This window comes from Pelobates fuscus, chromosome 1 (assembly GCF_036172605.1).
Source record: "Pelobates fuscus isolate aPelFus1 chromosome 1, aPelFus1.pri, whole genome shotgun sequence".
In the NCBI taxonomy this organism is placed as follows: Eukaryota; Metazoa; Chordata; class Amphibia; order Anura; family Pelobatidae; genus Pelobates; species Pelobates fuscus.
Window position 1 is genome coordinate 160,436,288 of NC_086317.1, and position 27,401 is coordinate 160,463,688.

The window sequence follows — 27,401 nt, forward strand, 5'->3', positions numbered from 1 at the left end:
GGGAGTTTGAATATGATGTCATATTCCGGCTCCTGGCATCACTCTGCGGCGCGAGGGAGCTGAGCAGAGAGCTTAGGGGAAGTGCTCTTTCGCCACCCGCCCACACGTCCAACCGCCTGCCTGCCCAGCAGCCCCACTGGACCCCGGGTGAAATATCCACCCAGCTATCCCAAAAGTAGGGAGGCTGGGTGGATTTCAAAAAAATAAAATAATAATAATTGTGAGTGGGGGAAATGTGTGTGTGTGTGTGTGTGTCAGTGAATGTGAGTGTGTGTGTGTGTGTCAGAGAATGTGAGTGTGTGTTTCAGTGTGTGTCAGTGAATTTGAGTGAGTGTGTGTGTCTGTCAGTGAATGTGTGTATGTGTCTGTCAGTGAGTGTGTTTATGTGTCGGTCAGTGTGTATGTGTCGGTCACTGAGTGCGTGCGTCGGTCAGTGAGTGTGTGTGTGTCCGAGTAAGTGTATGTCTGTCTATCAGTGTGTCAAATCAGTGAGTGTGTGCATGTCATTGTTTGTCAGTGTATATGAGAGTGTGTCTGTCAATGAGTGTATACATCTATCAGTGAGTGTGTGCGTCTGTCAGTCAAAGTGCGGCCTTGACAGGAAGGGATGGGGAAAATTTAAATTAGGGGGGGTGTTGACGATAGGGACTTTACTTTCTACTCCAACCCAAACAAGACGTACTCTAGACTGGACTACTTCTTCATGCAACACTACTACCTGACAGATGTCAAGACGGTGAACATAGGCACCGCGACCTGGTCGGACCACGCACCACTTACCATGACGTTGACTTCGCCCCTCTACAAACCGACGTGCAGTAACTGGCAGCTAAACGAAGCCCTACTTAGCGACCTGATAGTGACCACGGAAACCCGAACCAAACTCACCCAATACTTCGCAGACAACACTACCCCTGACGTGACACCCCTCTGCGTGTGGGAGGCTCACAAATGCGTTATACGGGGTTACTTAATCGCCAAAGGCGCCGCCATGAAAAAGGAGAAGGCAGCTAGACTGGCGGCCATAATCGCGGACATACAGGTGGTGGAGGCCAGATACAAACTAACCAGTCTCCAAAGTGATGGGGCCAGAATACTGACACTGCGCAGGGAGCTGGCCTCCATCATGAACACGAACTACTAAAGGGCACACCTGCGCTCCAAAGCTTTCTTCCATACACACGCTAACAAATGCGGTGCCTTGTTGGCCCGCATGATTGCCAAGAAGAGGGCAGAATCATACATCCCTAAAATCCGCGACAAAGACGGGCGCCTAAAACACCTCCCTGGAGACATGGCAGCGGCTATACGGGAATACTACGCAGGGCTCTACGCCATACACCCTGACAGGGAGCCACCGCGTTTGGGGGACGACCTGCCTGAGACCAGACAATATCTACACACACGCATTCACAAGCGCCTCCCCCGAGACGCCACGAATGCCCTAGACGAACCGATCACACCGCACGAACTTGCCTGGGCCCTGACGGTCTACCCACTAGGTACTATAAAAAATTTGCAGACATATTATCCCCGCACCTCCTGTCTGCCCTCAACGCCCTTAGAGACGGAACTAGACTACCCACACAGACTCTAGCGGCCAATATTTCCCTAATCCCAAAAGAAGGCAAAAACCCGGAACACTGTGCAAGCTACAGGCCTATCTCCCTGCTAAATTGTGACCTCAAACTCTTCACAAAAATTCTAGACTACAAGACTACCTCCCTGACCTCATGCATAGAGACCAAACAGGATTCACAGAGGGAAGCACGGGACAACACCATTCGAACACTTGACCTAATCCACACGGCACAGCTCAGGTCGTTTACGAACCCGTTCCCCATTCGGAACGGCACAAGACAGGGCTGCCCTCTGTCCCCCCTACTGTTCGTGCTGCCACTAGAGCCTTTCCTTAACTCAGTCCGAGACAACCCGACCATACGAGGACTGCAAGTAGGGCAGACGAGACACGTAGTGGGCGCCTTTGCGTACGATCTGCTGTTCTATGTCACTCAACCCGAAACATCCATGCCAGCAATATTGACTCTACGGTCAGCTCTCTAACTTCAAAATCAACCTCACGAAGTCCTCAGTACTGAATGTCTCGATCCCCCCCAGCAGAGCAGATGCCCTAAAACACACACTCCCATTCCAATGGTCAGACACTACCATTAAATACCTAGGCACCACCATACCGAGGGACCTAACACACCTCTACGCCACTAACTTTCAACCCATCCTGACCACTATACGAAGAGACCTGGAGGAATGGACCAAGGTCCATCTCTCCTGGTTTGGCCGCATTGGAGTGCTGAAGATGAACATCCTACCCAGGGTGCTCTATCTGTTCCAGACGCTCCCAATCCACATACCCGAGGCTTTTTTCTCAACACTGCGCTCCATGGCCCTCAGGTTTACATGGCACAACCTGCAGGCACGGGTCAAACACAACACACTCACGCTACCCAAGCGGAAGGGGGGCCTGGCCCTCCCAGACTTCCAGGTCTACTATAAAGCTACACACCTCCAAAGGATAGTGGAATGGTCCAAAACAGGGGTCCACAAGCTGTGGAAGGAGGTAGAGTCAGACCAGATAACCAGGCCGATAGGGCTCCTACCATGGCTAGATCACCACCAGGGTAGACAGCTGGCTAATCCACACCCCCTAATTAGAGCGACCTTGCTGGTCTGGCACAAATTGGGGACATCCTCCTCCCTCCCTCACCACGCCCATTTCCCCACTCCTCCCGCTGACCCACAACGACGCCTTCCCACCCGGGCTAGACGCTGGCCCGTTCCAACATATGCTGGGAAAACCACTACCCAGACTCTGCCATGCCACCACCAACGGCACGGTGCGGAGGCTCGAGTCCCTGATGACCGCAGAGAGACCGACGTTCATGACGCGGTTCAAGTATAGGCAACTACTAGACTACCTGCTAACCACCACTAGGGACGTCCATGCCCACAGGCCACTCACGGACTTCGAAACGCTTTGCCAAGACCCAGACCCACTGGTCAGGGGGATGTCCACGCTCTATGGCCTCCTAATGGAAGCGAGGAGGCTACCCCCACCGAGCTACATGGGTAAATGGGAAACGGACCTGGGGGCCATACTCTCGCCAGCCCAATGGGAAAAGATCTGTACCCTTTCCCTTCACTGTGCGATATCCAGTGGCATACAGGAAACGGCATACAAAGTGCTATCCCGCTGGTACCGCACGCCCCAGGCCACCCACTCCTATGACCCTACCACCACCAACAACTGCTGGAGATGTGAGAAAGCACAGGGCACTTTCTTCCACATCTGGTGGACATGCCCCTTGATCCAACCCTACTGGGCAGCGATCCACGCGATTGTCACACGGTTCTCTGACACACCACCCCGACTGGACCCAACAGTCTTCCTCCTGCACCACACCACCACCCGTAGCTCAACCTATAAAAAATCCTTGACGATCAGGATACTAAACACCGCCAAAAGCCTAATCCCACTGTATTGGAAACAACGAACCCCGCCACCTGTATCCGCCTGGTTCAGGCGCATGGAAGAGCTCAGGACGCTGGAGGAGCTTACCTCACATGCAGAGGGGAGAGAACAGTCATACATGACGACGTGGACACACTGGATACTGACCAAAGCGAAACCCGACTTCCAAACACTCCTAAAAGACTGACCAGACATACAGAGAGGACAAAGACCACACAGACGAGTAGGTGGGACAGGGACTGACCACAATACACCACACTTAGTACATCGAGAGAGGTAGGGAGAACCCAGGGGGATGGGTGGCCTGGGGTGGAGGTTGAGGAGGGGACGTCTGAGACTAATCCACTAAACATAGCAACTGAGGATATAGGCTTGGCCCAGACCGGGAAACGGGATCATCCAGACCCATAGGGCGTTGGTAACACCTACCCAAACTCTGGGGATCCCTCCCCGAGCTCGCGGGCCGCACAGCCGGACTGGAACCCTGCGGATCACCACTGTACCATGGAAAACATAACCTTACATGTATTAACCTGGAAACCTGCGTGTTTCCCTGTATTGGTATATCGATTATCAAGGCTCTCTAGTACTGTATCCGACAACTTTCATGTGCCATTTATTGAAACCTGAATCACTTCACCGAATCACTTTTGAGACACTTATTCTTGTTTGTCTGTATATTGTTGAAAACCTGACTAAAAATGTAATTCACAAAAAAAAAATTAGGGGGGGTGCCCGAGCACCATCCTGCCTAGGGCAGCACAAATTCTAAATACACCACTGCGTCCAGCATCATTTATATCTGCAGCAGGCAGTACATGTGATCATAGAAAATTGTATGTAATCGCTTTTAATATCTGCATAGGACACTGTATGTGAGAATTTTTTTCTCTGCTTTGCAGAGCTGTTCAAAACCATTAAAAAGCTCTTCATAACTGTCTGCCATATGGTGTGTTAAAATATGAATACAACATATAGGCTGTTATATTTTTATGTCAGAGACAATTTTTAGGTAAGAGGTGTGGATATTGTATAATAGGACAACTTGACCTTGTGTAAATAATTTACAGTTTATTTTTTAAATTGTGGATTGTCAGGAAGCAACCAGGGAAAATAGATTTTTTTTTTCCGTTTCAGGCTTAATGGACTAAAATGTGAAATTCTCAAAACACATCATGAATACATATTTTTTTTCTTCTATGCTTTATTCTATAAAGTGTTACAGAATTCTTAATCTCAGGATCATAAATATGGATACAGTAATCAGAAAATAACTCAATGTCACTTTAGTCGTAAGAGGATCTGACTATATCAACATACAACCGTTTCAGAAGTGAGTTACACATTAACACTTTAATTCCTGCCCTTAAAGGAACACTATGGGGTCAGGAATGCAAACATGTATTCTTGACACTATAGTGTTTAACTAACTTTTTAGATACCCGGCTCAAATTGCATGGTAAATAAGTATAACCTTCCCTCATATCTGCCTCCACGACTGAGATAATCAATCTTGATAATCTCAGCCAATCCAACAATTCACCATAGTAAAGCGTTGGGAGGCTAATGCCCTGCTGCATCAATTAGCATCTCCTCATAGGGATGCATTGAATTAATGCATCTCTATGGGGAACGTTCAGCTTCTCAATGCAAAGCACTGGACTAGGAAGCACCTCTGCTGGCTGTCTGAGTGACTGCACCTAGAGGTGTTCTCTAAAAAGGCAGCATCTACAGTGCTCAGCCTGCTCAGAAATGCTATACACACAAGAACCACTACATTTATCTGTATTAGTTTTGGTGACAATGGTGTCCCTTTAATTTATGTTCTCTTTCTAAACACAGCTTTATTTGGAGTAGAATCACTGGCTTTGAACAAGCTCCCCAAACACATGCATGCAGCTGGTTGTATACATTGCCAGATTGATAGATCAAGATAGCTACAAGATCGTGAAGCTTCACAGCAATCCGGCACAGACAGCATTTCTAGAGCTCGCATGGTATCAGCCTAAAGCTGCCCAAATTCAAGAGTCTTACTTTTCATCTACCCTGGCACTAACTGGAATCGGCAACAGTGCATTGTGAAGATCAGGCGGATGCCTCTCTTTTTAAAGTCGGCCACCAAAAGCACTCGGTGGTGGGATGGAACATTTCAGGCTTAGCTGTAGTGATTTTTAGTTATGAATACTTAGGTTAGCAACAAAGCCTCGTGAATACAGCTTCATCACAGCACCATAGTCTCTATTGAACTTGAGATAGTTTCCATTTAATTTAAGCAAGCTTATCCTATTGCCGTGTTCCACTACTTCATCACATCAATAACAAATGTATAACGAATTGATAGGCTACAATTGAGGTTTTTTGTCTGTAACTTTTAAAGTAGAACGGTTCACAGGCACAATCTCTAAGAGTAGCCCTATCTATGCTTTCCATTTGCATTGATCAATACAATCATAGTCACCAGTAGGTATTACTTCCAAGTGCGGGCCCTCTCTAATAGTGTGTATATATTTAATCCTCACAGTGAGTAGTGTTCAGGCTCTTGCTGTGTGGACTTCCCTCCCTCATTCCCCCTCTCCTATTATCCGTACATCCACATTTTTTTTATTCTATTCTATTCCTTTATTTATAATTAATAAAGTTGTGTTCTTGATTTTTTTATAATTTTTTTCTGTATCATTAGGGACCTTTTTGGGTCTTCATAGCTTATTAGACCTGTATGTGTTTTTAAGTCAAAAGAATGGTCCACAAAGTTAAGAGAAGAGATCATCGCACTTCGCTAACTTTTTGTATCCGGTTCCTTGTTTGTGAAGCAACGGAATGTTCCCAAAGACACCGTTGGAAGCTGAGTTTGCAAGTTTAAAGTTGAAGGAACAGAGGTTATGCTACCTGGGTAAAAAAAGGAAGCTAGCAATGGCTGGAAACAGATTTCTGAGAAGGCAGGTTGTAAAAAAACCCTGAGTGAGCAAAAGATATGCAGCAAGACTTGGTGGCAACAGGCATTGAAGTTTCAGTGAGCACAGTGAGCACAGTAAAGCGCGTACTAAACGAGGAAGATTTCCATGGCAGAACTCCAAGAGGTACACCATTACTAACCCAAAAGCACAAGAAAAGTTGTCTCCAATATGCTCAAAATCATGTAAATAAGCCACGGCCATTTTGGGATTCTGTTCTGTGGGTCTGCAGTGTTTACACTAAAAAGCCTGCAGGGAAAGGCAGTAGACACCAGAACAATTACATCAAGTTGACTATGGTGTCCTTTTAACTATAAATCACTTGAATGTTTTGAGCCAAACAGGTCTGTCTTCTATTGTTATATTTATACGTTCATTATATATACATAGAAGTATATTGCTGGGTATCAAATTTAGCTTCATGCAATAAAAATAAATATTGATCAGATAATGGTTTTCACAGGTCATATAATTCAAGTTACAATCACTGGCTCATAAAAATGATGAAACCATCATTTATTTACAGACTGTAAATAAAAATGAAACTGACATTAATACCCTTTGACACTAGGTGTGGCTGATTCCATAAAGAGAAATAGTTTTATAATCCTGATTATCTTGAAATGTGACCTTAAACCACATTGTCATGTTTGTATTTGTACCATAATAAAATTATTTATCAAAATATAGCCATAGGTTTTCTGACTCCAAATTATATCAACTTTTAAATAGATTGTTGAATAAACATCCTGATTATTGTGTCTTACTTGGGGGGGGGGGGGGGGGGGGGGAGGGGGGGGTACTGTATTAGATTGTTACAGGGTGTTTAGCTTTTAAAAAAAAAATAAAAAATTAAACATTTTTATTTTTGTTGTACATAAGATTACAGCAGTGCGTGTATAGCCACAATAGCTGTCACAAGCGCGATTGTCATTAAATATAGCATAAACATGGAATGCGGAGAACTTTTTTTTACGTGTTGTATATTGCTTAAACCAGTTGAACAGATATATTAACATATTTAACAGATATAGGAACTTAAGCTAGCCTAGGTTGAGAGCACCAGACGTTATCTAGATGTGGTGGTTGTGCCACTTGTCGTGCCTTTGGGGCCTCGTTTACTTTATTCACGTCTGTGTGCGTTTAGTAGGTTTAGTAGGTTTAGTAGGCTTGCAGAGCCACCTCATATCTAGACGGCATTAGAAGAACCACCCTACAGTTTGTGGTAGTGTTGTGGCCCGTGTTAGGCAGGAGTGTGCACGTTTTAGGTGCGAGGTAAGAATTTTGAGTGGTATACACCTGCATCTATACAGGAGAAATTCAGGAGACATTGTAGTGGTGCTATAAGAGAGGGAAACATAAAAGTAATAATAATCTCTGGTATTATGCTAGGGAGGCGATGTCCCACTGACTAATGTTTGTTGCCGATGCACCTTTGCCGTGGGGCATATATCAGCCGGTCATGGTTTGTACTCTGCTGACCCCTCCCTCTTTCCACGGGAAGCGGTCGTTGGGGTCTATGGTGTCGGAGGTAGGGGGGTATGTGGTCCTGGCTTAGGGCCAGCTGTGGCCATAATGGGGATGACCTGTGGTTGGGTTAATGGGCATGTTGTCTGGACTGTGAAGTTGTAAGATTATAATGAGGTTAAAAAAAAAAAAAAAAAATGGATACTAGTTCAAGGCAAAGTCCGATCGGCTTTGGATCGCTGTGTGGGTGAGTCTCGGGCAGTTAGGGAGAGTGGTGCCGGTCTTTTACTGTCCACTGTTGGCAGCTGCAGCCGGTTTGGCTCTCATCAGGGTGAATGACTTGACCTTTGCCACGTCCCAGTGGTGTGCCGCCGATGTGGTTGGTTGATCGCCATATTGGTGAAGGGAGTCCCTAGATTGGAGCGATCTCTATTCCCAGCATGATTGGGTTAATTGGGGGGAGTCACCCCTTGAATGTTATCAACCAGGTGAATGTAATTAACCAGCCCTAGGGTTTTAAAAGGTTAGCCTCTGAAGACATCAGAGAGTCTAACAGCTGGGAGAGAGGAGGTAGTTAAGCCTGAGACTCTGAGAAAAAGGTACTGTGAGAAACCTGCTAAAAGTGCTGTATTTCATTTTGTTTAAAACTGGGAACTAGATTAGCTGGCCAGTTGGATAGTTAGTAATACTGTTGTTTAGTAAGTCTCCAAGTTGGAGTAGGATTTATTTTCTTTTTGTTTTATTTTGTGGGAGAGCACAACCTTGTATAAATTGTGGAAAGTGACAAACTGCAGTACTATTTTATCCTGACTGTTGCACTTGAAGTTTATTGTGAAGAGCCTGGCCATCCTGCCACAAGTGGTGTCAGAAGTGGGGTTAGCTGTTTGAACCCTGTATTAACATGGAGGATGTGTTAAAGGCCTTGCTGCATGCTACCACAGTGCAACAGGAAGCTAACCGGCTGATAACTGCTCAAATGGGGGCTGTGTTGCAGGCACAGCAAGAGGACAGGACTGTCCTGAAGGAAATTGTGCAGCAACTCTCAAAAACTACCAGAGAGGAGCAAAGCAGCGGTTCAAAGCCAATACGTGCAAATCAGTATCTGCAAAAGATGACGCCGCAAGATGATGTGGAAGCATATCTCATTGCTTTTGAGCAAACTGCTATCAGAGAGCAATGGCCTCATGCTCAATGGGCTGGCATAGTTGCACCTTTTCTGCTTGGTGATGCTCAAAAAGCTTACTTTGACCTAGAGGAAGAGGCGGCTGCAAGCTATGAGGTTCTGAAAGCAGAGATTCTTGCAAGGACTGGCGTGACTCCAGTGATCCGGGCCCAAAGATTCTACAATTGGAAATTCCAGGAACAGAAGGCACCCAGGTCACAAATGTTTGACTTGATTCATCTGGCAAGGAGATGGTTAAAACCAGAGAGTTCAACACCTGCACAAATAATTGAGACATTAGTTTTGGATCGGTTCTTGCGAGGATTACCCCATGGTCTGCGACAGTGGGCAGGACAGGGTAGCCCTACCACTTATGATTCAATGGTGGCCCTGGTTGAAAGATATACAGCAGTGAGAGAGTTAAAATCTACAGCACCACCTGCAGTACAACATAACCAAGGACTGATTCCAGGCTCAAATACCTTAACTACGGCACAATTCAAAAGCCTTTGATACAGACCAGGAGAACCCCAGTTACCTGCTTTGAGTGTGGGGAGCTAGGACACATAAAGGCTGTGTGTCCACATTTGCAAGAACCTATGGAATGTGGGTATAATTCTGTAAATGAGGACTTTTGTGGACTGATCTGTTTGGTGGGGAAACATACTGAAACATGCATATATGATAAAACTGTTTTGTTAAATGGGAAGGCAACCATGGCTCTTGTGGATTCAGGTAGTGACATTACCCTAGTAACAAGCAGTTTGATTCAGCCTTCTCAATTGATCCCAGAAAAGAAGGTTAAGGTACTTTGTGTGCATGGCTGTACTGTATCATACCTTACTACCTCTATAAAAATAGGCTGTCTTGGCCAAACATACCCAGTATTGGCAGCAGTTGTGCCTAAATTGCCACATGCTCTTATTCTCGGGCGCAAGTTCCCAGGCTTTGAAAGCCTTATTCAGACCCAGGGTGAATCCATAAGTGAGAGCCCTCTATGTATTTTTCCATTTACACACCCTGACTTGTTTTATGATCAATATAAAAGGCGCAAGTCAAGGCGTGAACGAAGGGAAGATAAGCATAGGGGAACTATGAATTTACAAATGGCTTTGATTAATGAAGCGAAGAGTAATGAAGGTGTGGTCTTACCTAGTCCAAGTACTAATTCCACACCTTCAACTGAAATATTGATTGAACCCCATGTCCAAACCCTACAACAGGTTGATATTGAGGACTTGGGCATTGGTTCAGGTCAATTTGGAAGGGAACAAGTTAATGACTAAACATTGCAAAATGCCCGTAACCAAGTTATAGAAATTAATGGTACTATGGTTGATGGGAAATCCAGAGAGATGTATCCCGTTTCATTCTTAGAAATGACTTGCTTTATAGAGTGATCAAAGATGAGGGGCTAGAGATTGAACAGCTTTTGGTACCCAGATCTTTCAGAAGGAAGGTGTTAGATCTGGCTCATTCTCTCTTATTTGGGGGGCACCTGGGGGTTGAAAAAACTCAGGAAAGAATTTATTTGATTTGATTTGATTAATCTGTCCAGCCCACATTTTGTAACGTGAGGAGGAATGTGTCCTTCCCGTTATTTTAAGATGGCCGCTCAGGCTCTAGTTTTATACATTTAGTAGATATGCCTCTACCAGCTGCATGGCTGGTGGGAACATAGGGACGTGTAAAATCTCCCTTACAGTAATATGGGGGTCTTTTTGGCCAGCTGACACAGGATTAACCCTCATGCCCCTGAGAATTTATAACTATTTGACTGCATCCTGCTAATGGGAAAACAGTTCAGATTTTTCGAAAATCCGAACCCGGATTTCAAGCCCGGAATTCATATGTAAGTTATATTTGTCTGTCAAAGACTTGCATTCAAAAGCCAAAAAAATAAAACAATTCCCAGTGCAATTTGCACACAAAAAAAATACTTGACAAAAATAAATGTTTAAGCTACAATTTATTCAGCTTCAAAAATTATTATATACTTAAAGGGTACCTGTCCTGTTGTATAGAATGTATGCTATTTTTAAAGAACAAATTCTACCTATACATTGTGCTAGCAGAAGAGATCAGGTGGATCGGAAGTTGGTGTTACAAAAAGAGTAACACTCAGGAAGCCGAAGAAATGGCGTTAATGGAACAGAGGAAAGGTGAGTTATATCTAGAAACTTTACAGTAAATACATCATCCATCTCTGTGATATATAATGTATTTGATGTCTTTGGGGTCTTCGTACTACCTTAAGAATCCATGACGGGTTCCCATTAAGCCTATTCATAATGTATAACACCCCACACATCCCTGTCAGTCATTGAATTTATAACCCTAATATTAAACCCTAGAACTATCCTTCAACTCTATTGGTCAAAAAAACATATTACCCTCACTTTAACCCCTTAAAGAATATTTCCACTACTGCTCGCAAGAGCTTTCTTGAAAAAAGTAAAAATAAAAAATATATTGCACTGTTTGATCTTAATAATTTCTACAAAACTCGCACAACTAATAAAAATAACTCAACATATTAGTCCTGAATGCTAAAACGCCCAATATGTCAAGGATTTAAATACATTTGTCATTGTTATTGGACACCTTTTGCAAGGGAAGTATTACGGTTTTAAAGCTAGACCTTTGTAGAAAGTAAACCACTTAGGCTATTTAAGAGCATTTTGATACTTTTCATTTGATCATTTTGTCTACCAAATTGTGAATGGTTTTCACTTTTTAATTTTCCTTGGATACTCATGGTACTGTGCATGTGCATATGATGCTATAGTAGTTATGTATGGTAATGCCTAGGGCATTGACACTGCTTTAAATCTGCAAAGAAATAGCATTTTTTTTTTAACTGGGCAAGAGATAAAATGTTGAACTGTCGGGGGGCGGAGCTAGCGGCGTTCAGGAGCAGACACCATTTCACCCAGCTACTTGTTATTCGACCGATAAATAGCTCTTAACAGGCGAACCGCTCAGCATCAAGGGACGCACCAGCAATATTTGCACTGGGGACCGTGCACCGTTACTATGGATGCTTTTTTATATACACAACGGGCAAGAAAACCCGGCGCAGAGTGCCCCGGGCCTACCGGGCGGGATTCCCGCGGCAACCGGACATTACCTCCTGGGAAGGAGACGACTACGACATGGCCCCACAAGCAGCCAACCTACTTTGGGATATACCAGAACCCACGATGGGCCACAAATCCCAGAAGCCGGCTCTGGCCGTGGCTGAACGCCGGCAAACGCCAAATACTCTTCCCAGGGACATTATACTCTGCTGCCGGTCCTATGCGGACAAACAACGGCTGTTACAGGCACTGCAGGGGAAAACCCACTCCAGTTCGAGACTCACTCACTTACCATCTACCAGGATCTCAGCAAGGCCACACTCATGTTGCGAAAAACAATGCGCCCCATCACGCAGCCCCTACAAACTGCTGGCCTTCCTTACAGTTGGACTAACTCAAGAGTGCTAGTGTGCTCCAAAGATGGAAAATCTTACAAAGATACTAACCCTTCAGAGGGTCCGCAATGCTTACAGGCCCTGGGCCTACCAATACCGGATCCGGTGACACCACCTCGACAAGTCTGGGATTTTGACAACATACCTCCTTTTATTCCCGAAGGAGAACGGGACACCGTAACCTGAATATGACCGTGTTTACATATCGTTGCTTGTTTAATTATATCAATACTGTTTATGCTAGTTTACCTTTTAGTATGATATTGCACTTTAGATTGCCCCATAGGCAATCTTGTTTTCCGCACTGAATAACTTTCTACTGTTATATTAACATGCTCCTGACGCTACTGTATAAATCGACCTCAGAGGGCCACCCACATGTTCAGCCAACACACACTATTACCATGAAGGGCCCGTCTGCCTTAAACACACTCATTCCTCCCCCCACACCCCACTCCGCAACCTCGGGGGACAGGGGCACAATTAATTAACCTTGGCCATAACCCCACGAGTGCGTAATTATAGGTTGTCTACTAACATCCCAGTGGTAACACGACTCTTGTGTCACACTAATGTAACCTAAGCTCACTTTCTTACACTCACCATGTCTTGATGATTCTTCAGCTCTGAGAATAGCATATATATTACATTAAGACATGTTAGTTTATTATGTTATGGCTGGACATCTTGTTTTCTTAAAAATACTATGCAACATGCCTTAAGTTCTAAGCAGAACTACTATTTCAGCATGCATACTAGCTACTTTATAGTTTACTCAAGGATTCCTAGCCTACTACCGTTACCAAATATAAAATGTGCTACTTAATCTGTCATTTCATTGAATGTTATTGAATTGCCTACATCTGCTGTTGTGGTGCTGCATGCTTGTTATCCTATGCACACAAAAAATAAAGATTTTTTTTTTTTAATGTGGAACTGTCACCAATGGTAGTGCATTGTTGGGTTAATTTATTTACACAAGTGTTATCAACCTCCTATGCAGATAGAAATGTATGAGGCAAAATCGGCAATTACTATTCTATTACAATATTTGGTTGTCTATGTGTTATATTCACTATCAGCATTAAAGATAGATAAGTACCATTAGATCCAAAGGACACTGATGGTAGAGACATATTGAAGGCACTTCCTCTTCAGTTTCCCATTCTGGGTGATTAGCACACTATCAGTATACTTTAAATTGAGGAAGTAGACTTAAATCCTTTAAAATATAATTTTAAACAACCTTACTGCTGCGAGGGACTCTCTGGTCATGTAACAGCCCAAGTTATGATTATAGAAGCAGTAGCACTTTAATAGAGATAACCGGGGAAATTAAACCATTCATGGACAAAGATAACATAACATATCTTAAATGTTCTAGATTTGTGGATTTCCCACTAGATTACTCACCTTTACATTGTGCATACACATGAGATTGCCACAGTTATCCAAATACTGTTTTAGGTCATTGTCCTGAAAAGGAAGACAAAAAGGCATCATACAATATTGTGATGGTTGGCTTGATTTGTGTGGAGCAAGCCACAAGCTCTCTGCACCATATATGTGCTTAGGTATCTCTGTATTACAGGCATCTGTGTATTGTGTACCTGCATTATACAGAGTTCAGTGTGTGTCTATATATGCAGCTGTGGGTCAACAGAGAGCAGCAGCTCTATAAACTATTAAGTATAGTTAGGTGTGAAATGTATTCTGTGGGTTAATCAAGTTAAATGCTGCACTGTGAGTGACCACCTGCTGTGCTTGATGTACCCAGAGATTGCTCTGAAGGGACAGTGGGTCCAATCAAGATAACCTTTTGCTGCCATGGTGTATTGGCACAGGGGGAGGTGGAAACTAGTGTAAGGAATCACTTTGTTGCTTTGTAGTTCTTTTCATGTGCCCTGTTCTGTATTCCAATTGGTGAAAGTTTTGTGTAATGTTTATGTTACTGTATGCTGTGATCTTTGTAAGCTGGAACTGGATACAATAAACAGTCAGAGAGTGAGTCTGAGTTCTGTGGAGTTGTTAATTTAGGAAGCTGGTGTTGGCTCTTCCTTGAGGTCTCACAAGATATGGCTATTCATTGTCCTCTATAGAGTAATTACTAATAAGAGTATTGCCAGAAGAAGGATGGATAGAATATCATTCAGCTTGCTGAAAAGCTTTATGTGTGAGGAGTGTGTCCTATTTTTTTTCATTTTGCAAAAAGAGCAGATTTCAATAGAAATTTACACTTTCATAAATTAACCTGGTAACACCCCCTTGGCTTTCAAGCAGACAACTGAAGCTGTTACTTCCTGGTTTGTTTGGCTCAGTGGAGCTAAACTCCAGAGGCAGCAATTCCCTTGCAAAGTCTGGGCGGGGTTAGAAGGGGAGGGCTTGTAAAGGCTGCAGACAAGATAAATGCAAGATTTGCAAACTGTTTTTAGATATATCCCCAATGAAAAAAATGCATAATTAAATTTGGGGTATATCTATTAAACAGTGACTTATTTATTTTGTATTTGGGCAGTGGAGTGTCCTTTTCAGCACTACATACAGTGACTTAAATTATTAAGCAACTTATTAAATAAAAGATATTGACAAGCATCCATCTTGTTTTACGACTAGCACCATTGGAGATCATCTGAATGCCTGTGCCTCCAGAGAATTAGATCCTTTAATTCCTGTGTAGTTGTACTGTTTACAAGTTATAATATAGACTGTAAGCTTGTAAGTGCAGGAAGCTCATGAGTTCATGTTACATAAGATGTCATGATTCGTCTATATTAAAATAGTTCAGTACTCTTTGCATCTGCATAAATATGTTTCATGAAAATCTTAAGAATTGTGTGAATTGAAGGGATTACTGGTACAAACCAAATCACCTGACAAATGGTAAGCATGTCATTATTGGTTTGGTAATGCCACTATATATGTATTTGAGAGCCATTAAAAGAAAATAAATCTAAAGAAATAATAGTTTAATGGTGGTCAACATTCTTGAAGGTAGGAAAACAAGATATATAGATGTACCCTCTGACCTCTCCCACTAGTAAATTATACTGTTCTGTTTTATCTACGTATCCAAGCAACTATGAAAGATCATGTTTCCACAACTCTCACAGAATGCTGAACATGTGCAACTGGGCACGGACACCAGTCATGTTTTAGCAATGGCGTGTTCCTTCATAGCACATGTCTTATTTCACTCTGGTTTGGGCCATGGCCTGCATAATAACATGTGCTATTCTGGAGCAAAAATAATTTTTCCTGTTTTGGAAAAATTAACTTTGAACAATTTTTCTTCCTTTGAAAATAGATCTTTCGTCCTATATCAGTTTAGGGGAAGAGATTAAGCTCCATGGTCAAGGCACTGAATCTTTTGTAGCTTAAAATATGATACTTGGAGTTATTTATTCCCATAACACTCTGTAGAGATTAGTGTTCCAGGCTTTTGAAACACCCCAGAAGAGTCTTTTCCTTACCAGGTATTCGAAGACCAGAGTGAGCGAGTACTCCGTGTGGATGATGTCATGCAGTGTTACAATGTTAGCATGTTTCAGATTCTTCAGAAGAGACACTAGGGAATACCAGAAGTCAAAGGTCAGACTATGAGGTCACTTGTTTTGCAATGATAAATTCCCTTTTCTGCTATAAGTGAATCCCCTAAACAATGTATTCATTATCTTCTCTCTATCGCCATTCCTATCTAATATATCCCTTTCTTTATTTCATCAACTGTTGCTTGATGCTTGGTCTGCTTCCACAATTTTTTTGCTTACTAAATATTCCCTCTACTTCATCGTCACGTCTTATTCCTCGGGAGACTGCTTCCCTGTCATGCTTCACACAACAATATTTACATCTAGCTCTATACCAGGGATCGGCAACCTTCGGCACTCCAGATGTTGTGGACTATATCCCCCATAATGCTCTTACACCCATAATGCTGGCAAAGCATCATGGGAGGTGTAGTCCAAAACATCTGGAGTGCCGAGGGTTGCCTGTGTCAGCTCTATACAATGCTAAAGAATCTGTTGTGTACTTTACAATGACTAATGCTCACAGCTATCATTTTACAGCAGTGAGAGTTCAATACCAGACAATTACACCTTATTTAAGACTGTAAGTGTCCAATGCACGCCAGGAAGATGGTGCCCCAGGGAGGATATAAACATCTTAAAGACAGTCAAAGATGTGTCTGAAGCATTTTTCTTCTAGGGCCCTAAACAACTGCCTATTGTTTAATATTATCTTTTCCTCTTGTCTTCCCGTCTATTGTGATTGCAATAGATCTCTACATTTTATGAATTCCACTGTTTCCCTCCTACCTTCTCTGATGGCTGTACAAGGTGCTCCTTCTTCATGTTCAAGTCTGATCTCTTTAAGAGCTACCAGATTCTCTGTAAGTTTACTGCGTCCCTTGAAAACCGTAGCATATGTGCCCTGCAAGAAAAAAATGTTCAGGTACATACAGGGAGTGCAGAATTATTAGGCAAGTTGTATTTTTGAGGATTAATTTTATTATTGAACAACAACCATGTTCTCAATGAACCCAAAAAACTCATTAATATCAAAGCTGAATATTTTTGGAAGTAGTTTTTAGTTTGTTTTTAGTTATAGCTATTTTAGGGGGATATCTGTGTGTGCAGGTGACTATTACTGTGCATAATTATTAGGCAACTTAACAAAAAACAAATATATACCCATTTCAATTATTTATTTTTACCAGTGAAACCAATATAACATCTCAACATTCACAAATATACATTTCTGACATTCAAAAACATAAAAAAAACAAACCAGTGACCAATATAGCCACCTTTCTTTGCAAGGACACTCAAAAGCCTACCATCCATGGATTCTGTCAGTGTTTTGATCTGTTCACCATCAACATTGCGTGCAGCAGCAACCACAGCCTCCCAGACACTGTTCAGAGAGGTGTACTGTTTTCCCTCCTTGTAAATCTCACATTTGATGATGGACCACGGGTTCTCAATGGGGTTCAGATCAGGTGAACAAGGAGGCCATGTCATTAGATTTTCTTCTTTTATACCCTTTCTTGCCAGCCACGCTGTGGAGTACTTGGACGCGTGTGATGGAGCATTGTCCTGCATGAAAATCATGTTTTTTCTTGAAGGATGCAGACTTCTTCCTGTACCACTGCTTGAAGAAGGTGTCTTCCAGAAACTGGCAGTAGGACTGGGAGTTGAGCTTGACTCCATCCTCAACCCGAAAAGGCCCCACAAGCTCATCTTTGATGATACCAGCCCAAACCAGTACTCCACCTCCACCTTGCTGGCGTCTGAGTCGGACTGGAGCTCTCTGCCCTTTACCAATCCAACCACAGGCCCATCCATCTGGCCCATCAAGACTTACTCTCATTTCATCAGTCCATAAAACCTTAGAAAAATCAGTCTTGAGATATTTCTTGGCCCAATCTTGACGTTTCATCTTGTGTGTCTTGTTCAGTGGTGGTCGTCTTTCAGCCTTTCTTACCTTGGCCATGTCTCTGAGTATTGCACACCTTGGGCTTTTGGGCACTCCAGTGATGTTGCAGCTCTGAAATATGGCCAAACTGGTGGCAAGTGGCATCTTGGCAGCTGCACGCTTGACTTTTCTCAGTTCATGGGCAGTTATTTTGCACCTTGGTTTCTCCACACGCTTCTTGCGACCCTGTTGACTATTTTGAATGAAACGCTTGATTGTTCGATGATCACGCTTCAGAAGCTTTGCAATTTTAAGAGTGCTGCATCCCTCTGCAAGATATCTCACTATTTTTGACTTTTCTGAGCCTGTCAAGTCCTTCTTTTGACCCATTTTGCCAAAGGAAAGGAAGTTGCCTAATAATTATGCACTCCTGATATAGGGTGTTGATGTCATTAGACCACACCCCTTCTCATTACAGAGATGCACATCACCTAATATGCTTAATTGGTAGTAGGCTTTCGAGCCTATACAGCTTGGAGTAAGACAACATGCATAAAGAGGATGATGTGGTCAAAATACTCATTTGCCTAATAATTCTGCACTCCCTGTATTCACTTATTGGCCCACATGTTTCCTGTGTACAGCTAAAACACCAAGAGACCTAGTTTTCAAATAAAATAAAAATTCTCAACCCAAATTTTTAGGTGGCAGGACCCTTCGGTGAGAGCCAGTACCACCATGTCAGTTAATATCACAGGGGTTTATTCACTGCAGTTCACTCCAAACTGCAGCAAACTGAACTCTGACTGGCAAAATTCAGGCTAAAATTTATAACATGTGACTGGAGTTGAGCTAGAACGTGTTTCAGTATTCACTATATCCAATATCACTGTCTTCATTTTGTCATTTGGATTTAAAATTCAGAGCTTAGTAAATAAACCAAAATATCTCTTAGACTCTACATTTAAATGTCCGTTTAAATTAGAAAAAAAAAGGTGCACAACTTCTTCATTAGGGTTAAAACTGCTTTTTGGGATCAGATGAGTCTCAATACCTTACTGACTGCAAAATGTGTTTGCAATGAGGTTTAGCAAATCAAATGTCTGGGGTTGCATAGATTAGCCATCGCTGCCAAATATTCATATTATCTAGTTAGAGGTGTTTATTTAACCACCGAGAATTCGAAAGCATTACATATATCATCTTCTCAGTACCGGGTATTTAAAAAAAAAACATTAGCCTGCATGTGATCTACAGCACACGCCATATAACAGAAGAAACAACTTTCATAGATGAGCGCATAGGGTGTGCCGGGGTGCCCATACATACCCTCACGCAGCCAGAAAGCCTAGCTGCAGCACAAACAAATCATTCCCCTCTTACCCCATCACCGTGTCTCCCCAAACTCCTATCACTCTGAACCATTCCTCCCTTCTCATTCTCCTATCACACCCAGTAGGTACCCCCTGGGTGACAGGAGACAGAGTTGCTCATAGTACTCCCCTCTTGCCAGAGAAGGCACCTGCCTCCTGGCACATTGCTGATTGAGGTACTGCATACAGGTGCCTGATCTGTTGCTGTAGTAATTGGCTGCAGAGTGGGCGTTGAGACAGCTGCTGGGATCTTTCTGCACTGAGCATCCAGCTTTTTCATCTACTCATGAGACTGGATGTCGGGATGTGACGTCACCCCAGTCCCGGCATCAGTACATAGTTGCAGGTAGCTGGGCAATCAGTAGAGAGATCCCAGCAGCAAACCGCTGGACACCAGGGATGAGGGTCCACACCAGCTTCCTCTCATTGTAAGAAAAGGATCTCATTGTGGAAAAAAAATTAAATAAAATGGTGTGCAAGAATTTTGGATATTAATAAAAGTCTGTGCATATGTGTGTTTGTCCACAAATCACAGTCACCCCACACAGATGAGTTTAATAAATATTCACCTTATATAACATTAAAGATAGCACACGGGAATGTTTCGACTCCAGAGTTTGTAATGGAATGCATGTTTGTAAGACTGAATTTGAATAATTGTTCCATTCTGAAACCTTGCTGTGTTTTTTTTTTTTTTCTTGATCTGTAACTGATTCCATGTGTTGGAATAAATTTGTTTTGTAATGTGAAAAAAAATGAAACTTTTTTTTTTTTTTTTTTAAAGATAGCACAGGGGAAAGAATTCTCTGGTGCACACTTTTATAAACAATGCTGCTCACGCTTATGACACATTTATATTGTAACAATTCCATTATTTTATGTACAAAATCTATTCTCACCTCTCCCAGTTTGTCTAGTTTGACATACGTTTCCAATTTTCCAAACCCAATATCAGACTGCAAGAAAGAGATAGTAGTTAGTTCACAGAATCAAAAATTGCATGCCTAGATTTCAAATTGTTACTAAACAGAATATGGTCCAATACAGTAGTTGGTTGAATATTACTCTCAGACAACCAAACACTCAACGAAGAAACAAGTGAATGATTCCAACTCAAAGTACCTTAAAGCATACCTTTTACACTGTCATGGAGAATTAACATAGTTACAGAGTAGTTCATAGCCAGGATGAGTGTAAATTCTGCAAGTATGTCAACATTTGATATTTAGTGGTTTGACTCTAAGGCCTCAGTTTGATTCTTTTGCATAAGCTTTTCAAATGATCATGATCTGTTAGAAAAAACAACACCTTTTGAAATGATTTATCCAGTGGCGGAACTAGGGCAGGTGCGATTGCTTTGGTGGGCATGTGACCTCAAGTTCCGGTTGTATGCTGCGGCACTTAAACAGTGTGATTGGGCTTCTTTCTTATATGCAGCCAGTACTGGAGGAAGTGAGAGCCGGAGAGGAAGGAGAGGAAGATGCGAAGAGGAGGGGGCTGAGGTGGACTCGGACTCCCAATAGCCTCAGCCAGCAGAAGCAACCCACCTGCACCCAAAAGGTAGAAAATATGCAGTGTGTGTCTTACAATCATGTATGTCTGTATGCGTGTCATTGTGTATCTCTATGTGTGTCAATGTTTGTGCCTGTGTATCTGTATTTGTGTCATTGTGTGTCTGTGTATTTGCATGTGTGTCATTGTGTGTGTCTGTGTATATGCATGTGTGTCAGTGTGTGTATCTGTATATCTGCATTTTTGTCAGTGTTTGTATTTATGTATCTGCAAGTGTGTCAATCTGTGTATCTGTACTTGTCCATGTTTGTATCTGTGTGTCAGTGTATCTGTATATGTGTCAGTGTTTGTATCTGTATATCTGAATGTGTGTCACTATATGTATCTGTGTGTCTGTATCTAGATGTTGTTGGTGGGTGTGTCTGTGTATTTGTATGTGTGTGTGTATTTGTATCCATGAGTGTGTATATGTGCCTTCATCTCAGCATTTAAACACCAACACTACACACAAATACACTCCTGCATTCAAAAATCAACACTACACACAAATGTATGCCTGCATTTAACCCCTTAACTCCATTCTATGCCGTCGCGGCTTTAAAGGGCTTTAAAGCCGTTGCGGCGGCATAGAACGCCGTAACGGCTTAAGCCCCCAGGACCTCGGCGGTACTCACCTCCGCCGCGATCCTCTTCTGGAGGGCTGCCTGACAGCCCAGGCAGCCCTCCCACGGCAAATGAGGCCCCCGGGGGCCATGTGATCGCTCTCAAAGAGCGATCACATGGCCCCCTATAGCTGGCTGTGGATCTGCCAGCAGGGGGGCTGTCTGAAATGTCAGACAGTCCCCCTGCTGGTGGGGAGTGTAAAAAAAAATAATTAAACATGTTAAAAAATAAATTAAAAGTATTTTTATATATATAATATATGTATATATATTATATATATATAATATATACGTATAATTACAATAATAAATAAATAAAATATTGAAACAAAATTTTAAATAAATTATATATTCATGTCATTTCATTCTAACTGTATTTTGTTATTAATATATATATATTGGTAACAAAATACTTAGAATGACATTCTATATATATCTATCTATATAAAAAATACAAATAACCGCACATATATATATATATATATATAGAGAGATAAATACATATAATTACATAAAAGATTACATTAGTATATACGTAGAATTTAAATACCTATAAATGCATATATATTAAAATTCTACGTGTATATTTAAGTAATCTTTTAACATAATTATGTGATTTGCTTAATTAAAATTTGATTGACATGCCTGACAACACAGGGAGAAAGTGCAGAGAATTTAATTCTCAAGCACTATATTTGACCCTGTAACTCTCCAAGACACCATAAAACCTGTACATAGGGGGTACTGTTTTACTCGGGAGACTTCGCTGAACTCAAATATTAGTGTTTACAACTGGTAAATTGTATTACAACGATGATATTTTAAGTAAAAGTTTTTTGCATTTTTTACAAACAAACGGCACTTTTATGGACTATATTATCGTTGTAATATGTTTTACTGTTTTAAAACACTAATATTTGTGTTTAGTGAAGTCTCCCGAGAATAACAGTACCCCCCATGTACAGGTTTTATGGTGTTTTGGAAAGTTAGAGAGTCACATATAAGGCTTGCATTTCATTTTTTTGACATTGAAATTTGCCAGATTAGTTAGGTTGCCTTTGAGACCGTATGGTAGCCCAGGAATAAGTATTACCCCCATGATGGCATACCATTTGCAAAAGTAAACAACCCAAGGTATTGCAAATGGGGTATGTCCAGTCATTTTTAGTAGCCACTTAGTCACAAACACTGGCCAAATATTAGTTTTTTGCTTTTTTCACACAAAAACAAATATGAACGCTAACTTTGGCCAGTGTTTGTGACTAAGTGGCTACTAAAAAAGACTAAACATACCCCACGTTCAATTCCTTGGGTTGTCTACTTTTTCAAATGGTATGCCATTATGGGGGTAATTCTCATTCCTAGGCTACCACACCATCTCAAAGGTAACATTACTAATCTGGCAAATTTCAGTTTGAAAATGGAACGTTCTATATTTGACCCTGTAACTTTCCAAAACACCATAAAACCTGTTAATGGGGGGTACTGTTGTACTCGTGAGACATCGCTGATTACAAATATGTGCATTTTTTTTTTTTTTTTAAATTCTTTATTTTCAACAAGGTTGAACACCATTAATACAAACAATATTAATACAAACATCACATATCTGACTTATTCATGGGTTTAGGCATGGAAAAGGTACGATATACAAAATAAAACACAAGTGTTTAGCAAGATTGATAACTTATTCGGCAAATCGTCTTTGAATCGTTCCAGATATGTGAGCGGTGTCCTTCCAATTTTCAATATATATAAAAAATCAAGGAGATCTGGTATGGCCATCCTGCCAGAAGTAGAGGTTCATAAGTCAAAGCTTACTAACACATAATAGCAGATCCTCCAAAATATCTGAGAATCCCGCCCCTCCCCGGTGTCTGGGGGTGCTAAATGGCGTGACTATATGCAGTGATCGGTAATCCGTGCTATAGTGACCCTATCCAAACAGTACAGGGGCGGGGTTCATTAAATCGTGGTGGATGTAGTGTAGCCATACACATGAATATTAAAGGAAGTAGAAGACATAGAAGAACTTGAACTAGGAATATGAAAGAAAATAGGGAAAGAAAAGAGAAAAAAGAGAAGAGTCAGAAGGGGAGGAGGGGGACGGGAAGGGGGGGGGGAAGAGATGGGAAAGATGTGTGGGAGGGGTTGGCATAGTCACAGAGCCCCAAGCTCCCGAATAAATAGTCATGTCTTGTGGTCCTGACCTAACCTCCCTGTGCCCGCCTGTGGGCAGCACAACCCCCAAGGGGCTGTCCGCCCCCTGGTGGTGTCCCAGCGTAAGCCCCCATGTCTCTGCAAAAAGGAGAAGACAGGTCCAGCTCCCGTGGATCCTAATCTCCTAAGTTACTATCTACCCAAGGTGCCCATATTCTGTCGAACTTCGCATTCGTGCCCCTGACCTTTGCAGTGAGTTTATCCATGAGGTAATTGTCCTTGATTTTCTGCAGCAACATGCGAAGTGAGGGAGCTGAGGGTTGACGCCAAACCTGCGCAAGGGCCCGCCTTGCCGCCAGAATCACCCTATGGACTAACTTTTGTTCAGTCCTGGTCCAGTCCTCCAGTGGCCGGGCCAGGAGGAATACCCATGGGTCAAGCCCTACCTCCCTGCCGAAGATATCTTTCAATAACCCCGCTACCTGCCCCCAGAAAGTCTGGGCCACAGGGCATTCCCACCACATGTGCAAGTAGGTTCCTTTTTGCCCACAGCCTCTCCAGCATACATCCGTAGATAGCCTATGCATTCTACAGAGCTTTACCGGGGTGGTGTACCACCTGAACAAGGTTTTATATGCTTGTTCCTGCATAGTTACACATATAGAGGAGGTCGCCGCAGCTTCCCAAATCTCCTGCCAGTCCACCCCTTCCAACTCTTCGCCAAGGTCAGCTTCCCATTGGGCTATATACGTAAGCTCCCCCCACTCCGAAGTGGAGGTACTCAAGTGTGCGTACAATTTTGTGATAAGGCCCCTTGGGAACTGTTCCTTAAGGCATAGGGTTTCAAAAAAGGTGAGTGGTTGGAGCGCGCATAATTTAGTTGCCGAAGTCTGCGCATAGTCCCTAAGTTGGATGTATCGGAAAAAGTCCGATGGGCGTAGGGCCGCTCTAGTTTGTAAATCTTCGAACCTAAGAAGTGTTCCGCCCTCGTAGAGTTGGCATAGACGCTGGAGGCCCGTACTCTCGATCCCTTTGAACGCCCTGGCATCCAATCCTGGGGTGAAGGCTTTATTCCTCAAGTAGGGAGTCAGTGGGGATTCCCGAGGGGATAGCCCATATTTGACCGATGTGGCATCCCATATTTTCACCGAGTTCGCTATGGCCGGGCAAGCAATTTTTGCTATCGGTCTCTGGTCCCGAGGGACCCAGATGTAGAACTGAGGGAGATCAGGTCCCATAAGAGCCGATTCTAAATCCACCCATCTTCTCTCATCCGGGGGAGAGTGCCAAAACGCGATTTGCGAGAGTTGGGCCGCTAGGTAATAGAAAAAGAAGTTAGGTAATCCCAGGCCCCCCCTCGACCGTGCTCTGTACAAGACATTACGGGAGACCCTGTGTTTCCTGTTCTGCCATATGAACTTCCCCACCGCCTGTTGCAGTGCCCCTAAGTCAGACCTAATCAGCTTGACCGGAAGGGCCTGAAACAGAAATAAAATCCTGGGGAGCACATTCATTTTTACAGCGTGGATCCTACCGATCCATGAGATCGGTTTATCCTGCCAGTTTTCCATGTCAGATATCAGAGTGCGGATCAGGGGAGTGTAATTTTGCCTGAATAACTGGGCGGGGTCTGCTGTCAGGTGTATCCCTAGGTATTTGAGACGGTGTTTCTCCATGCGAATATCATGCACAGTCCCTACGTACGCAACTTCAGGGTCACACATACAAATAGGGAGCGCACTCGATTTAGGCAGGTTCACCTTATAGCCTGCCAGGCTACCGTAGGATTCCAGAACCGCCGCCAAAGCATCCATCGACTCTTTCGGAGACGTCAGAGTCAACAATACATCGTCTGCAAAGGCGGAGACCACATATCGCCTATTCCCTAGAGAAATTCCCTGAATTTCGGGCGTGTTACGCACCTTTTGTAGGAGGGGTTCCAGCGAGAGGGCGAATAGCAGGGGAGACAAAGGGCAGCCCTGTCTGGTGCCATTGCCCAATGTGAAAGGTAGTGCCCCTGATCCCGCTATCCGGACCCTCGCCCGAACATCCGTATACAGAGCCCGAATTGCCGTGATATATGAGTCAGGTAGGCCAAAGTGCCGCAGGACCTCGAATAAGTAGGGCCACTTAACTCTATCGAAGGCCTTTTCGGCATCAAGCGACAGGATCAGGGTAGGGATCCCTTTGGTTGCTTGCCTCCAAATAAGGTCGATATTGCGCCGAGTGTTCTCATACAATTGTCTGCCGGGTATAAAACCCACCTGGTCCGGATGGACTAAGTGCGTGAGGAAGGGGTTCAAGCGTGTCGCTAAGATCTTAGCCAGAATTTTAGAATCATGATTGATCAGCGAGATCGGGCGGAAGTTCTCGGGAATCGAGTCATCTCTGCCCGGTTTCGGTAAGAGGACTATGTCGGCCAGCGACATGTCTCTATCCGGAACCCCCCCCTCCATGAGGTCGTTAAACAACGTCTCCATGTGTGGTGTAAGAGTTTCCCGAAAGACTTTATAATAGCCGCCGTCGAATCCATCCGGTCCAGGGGCTTTGTTGCCTTTCAGCGTGGAGATTGCCGCATCAATTTCATCGGCCGTGATTCGCGCTCCCAGGTTAGCTGTAGCTACTAGATCAAGCCTTGGCAGTGCCAATTGATCCAAGAATATCCTAGTGTCCTCCGTCTCGCGTTGTTGTTGGTCGCTGCCGCCCCCCCCGGAGTGGTTGTATAGTGCTGAGTAGTATTCCGAGAAAATCTTTGCGATATCAGTGGGGTCGGTGCGGTACTTACCAGCGGAGTCTTTGATCCTAGTGATGTGGGAGTATCCCTGTCTCGGGCGGAGTGATCGTGCCAGAAGCGTGTCCATTTTGTTGGACTTTTCGTAGTATGTCCTCTTGGACCATACCATAGCTCTGGCTGTATCGTCCAGAAGCGTCTCGCGTACTGAGGAACGCAGCGCCTGTACATTCGCTAGCGTATCAGCGGTCGAAGCGGTCTTGTGCTTCTCCTCAGCTTTGCCCAAAGCCTCTAAGAGAGACGACAGTAACTGCATTTTGCGTTTTTTCTTTAAAGTGGCTTCACGAATAAATATACCCCGTATTACCGCTTTATGGGCGGCCCATATCGTGGCTGGACGGAGATCAGGCACCACATTCCTGTCGAAGTAATCGGACAATTCCATACGGATAGTCTCCACTACGGCCGGATCCTGTAGCAAGGAGGTATTCAATTTCCAAGACCACGGAGACGCAGTACACAAATTATCTAATGACAATGTGACCTCAGCATGGTCCGACCACGTAATAGATCCAATCGAGGAGTCCGAGACCTTTGGTGCCAGGTGGGAGTTGACCAGTAATACGTCGATCCTCGAGTATGTATCATGGGGGGCAGAGTAAAAGGTATAATCGCGGTCGTCAGGGTGATGAGCCCTCCAGATGTCCAGGAGGCCAGTGCGCTGGATAACGTGCGAAGCAGTTTATCTTGTCCCCCCCTCCTATGCGACCTTGGTAACCCACCCCCTGGCTCCGGTCGACAGCTGGACATGGAGTGGCGTTGAGATCACCCCCCACAATAATCATTCCATGCGGCAGCTCATTAACCGTTCGGGCCATGGAGTCCCAAAATTCGGCAGAGGGGTCGTTAGGGGCATATATATTAAGGAGGTGGATCGTATGGGAGTATAAACTCCCCGAAAGCACTAAGAATCGGCCCGCCGGATCCGATGTCACGGTCCCTA

The 27,401-nt window shown here is 43.5% G+C and overlaps 1 protein-coding gene across 1 annotated transcript in view; it reads right to left on the reverse strand.

The window, feature by feature from the left end:
- Window positions 1-27,401, reverse strand: part of CDK18 (cyclin dependent kinase 18) — a 179,545-nt gene that overhangs the window by 60,446 nt on the left and 91,698 nt on the right. The window contains exons 5-8 of the mRNA XM_063451355.1: window positions 20,233-20,289; window positions 16,862-16,976; window positions 16,016-16,110; window positions 13,959-14,021 (exon numbers count right to left, since the gene is read on the reverse strand). Coding sequence (XP_063307425.1) covers window positions 13,959-14,021; window positions 16,016-16,110; window positions 16,862-16,976; window positions 20,233-20,289 — 330 coding nt within the window. The remainder of the gene's footprint in view (window positions 1-13,958; window positions 14,022-16,015; window positions 16,111-16,861; window positions 16,977-20,232; window positions 20,290-27,401) is intronic.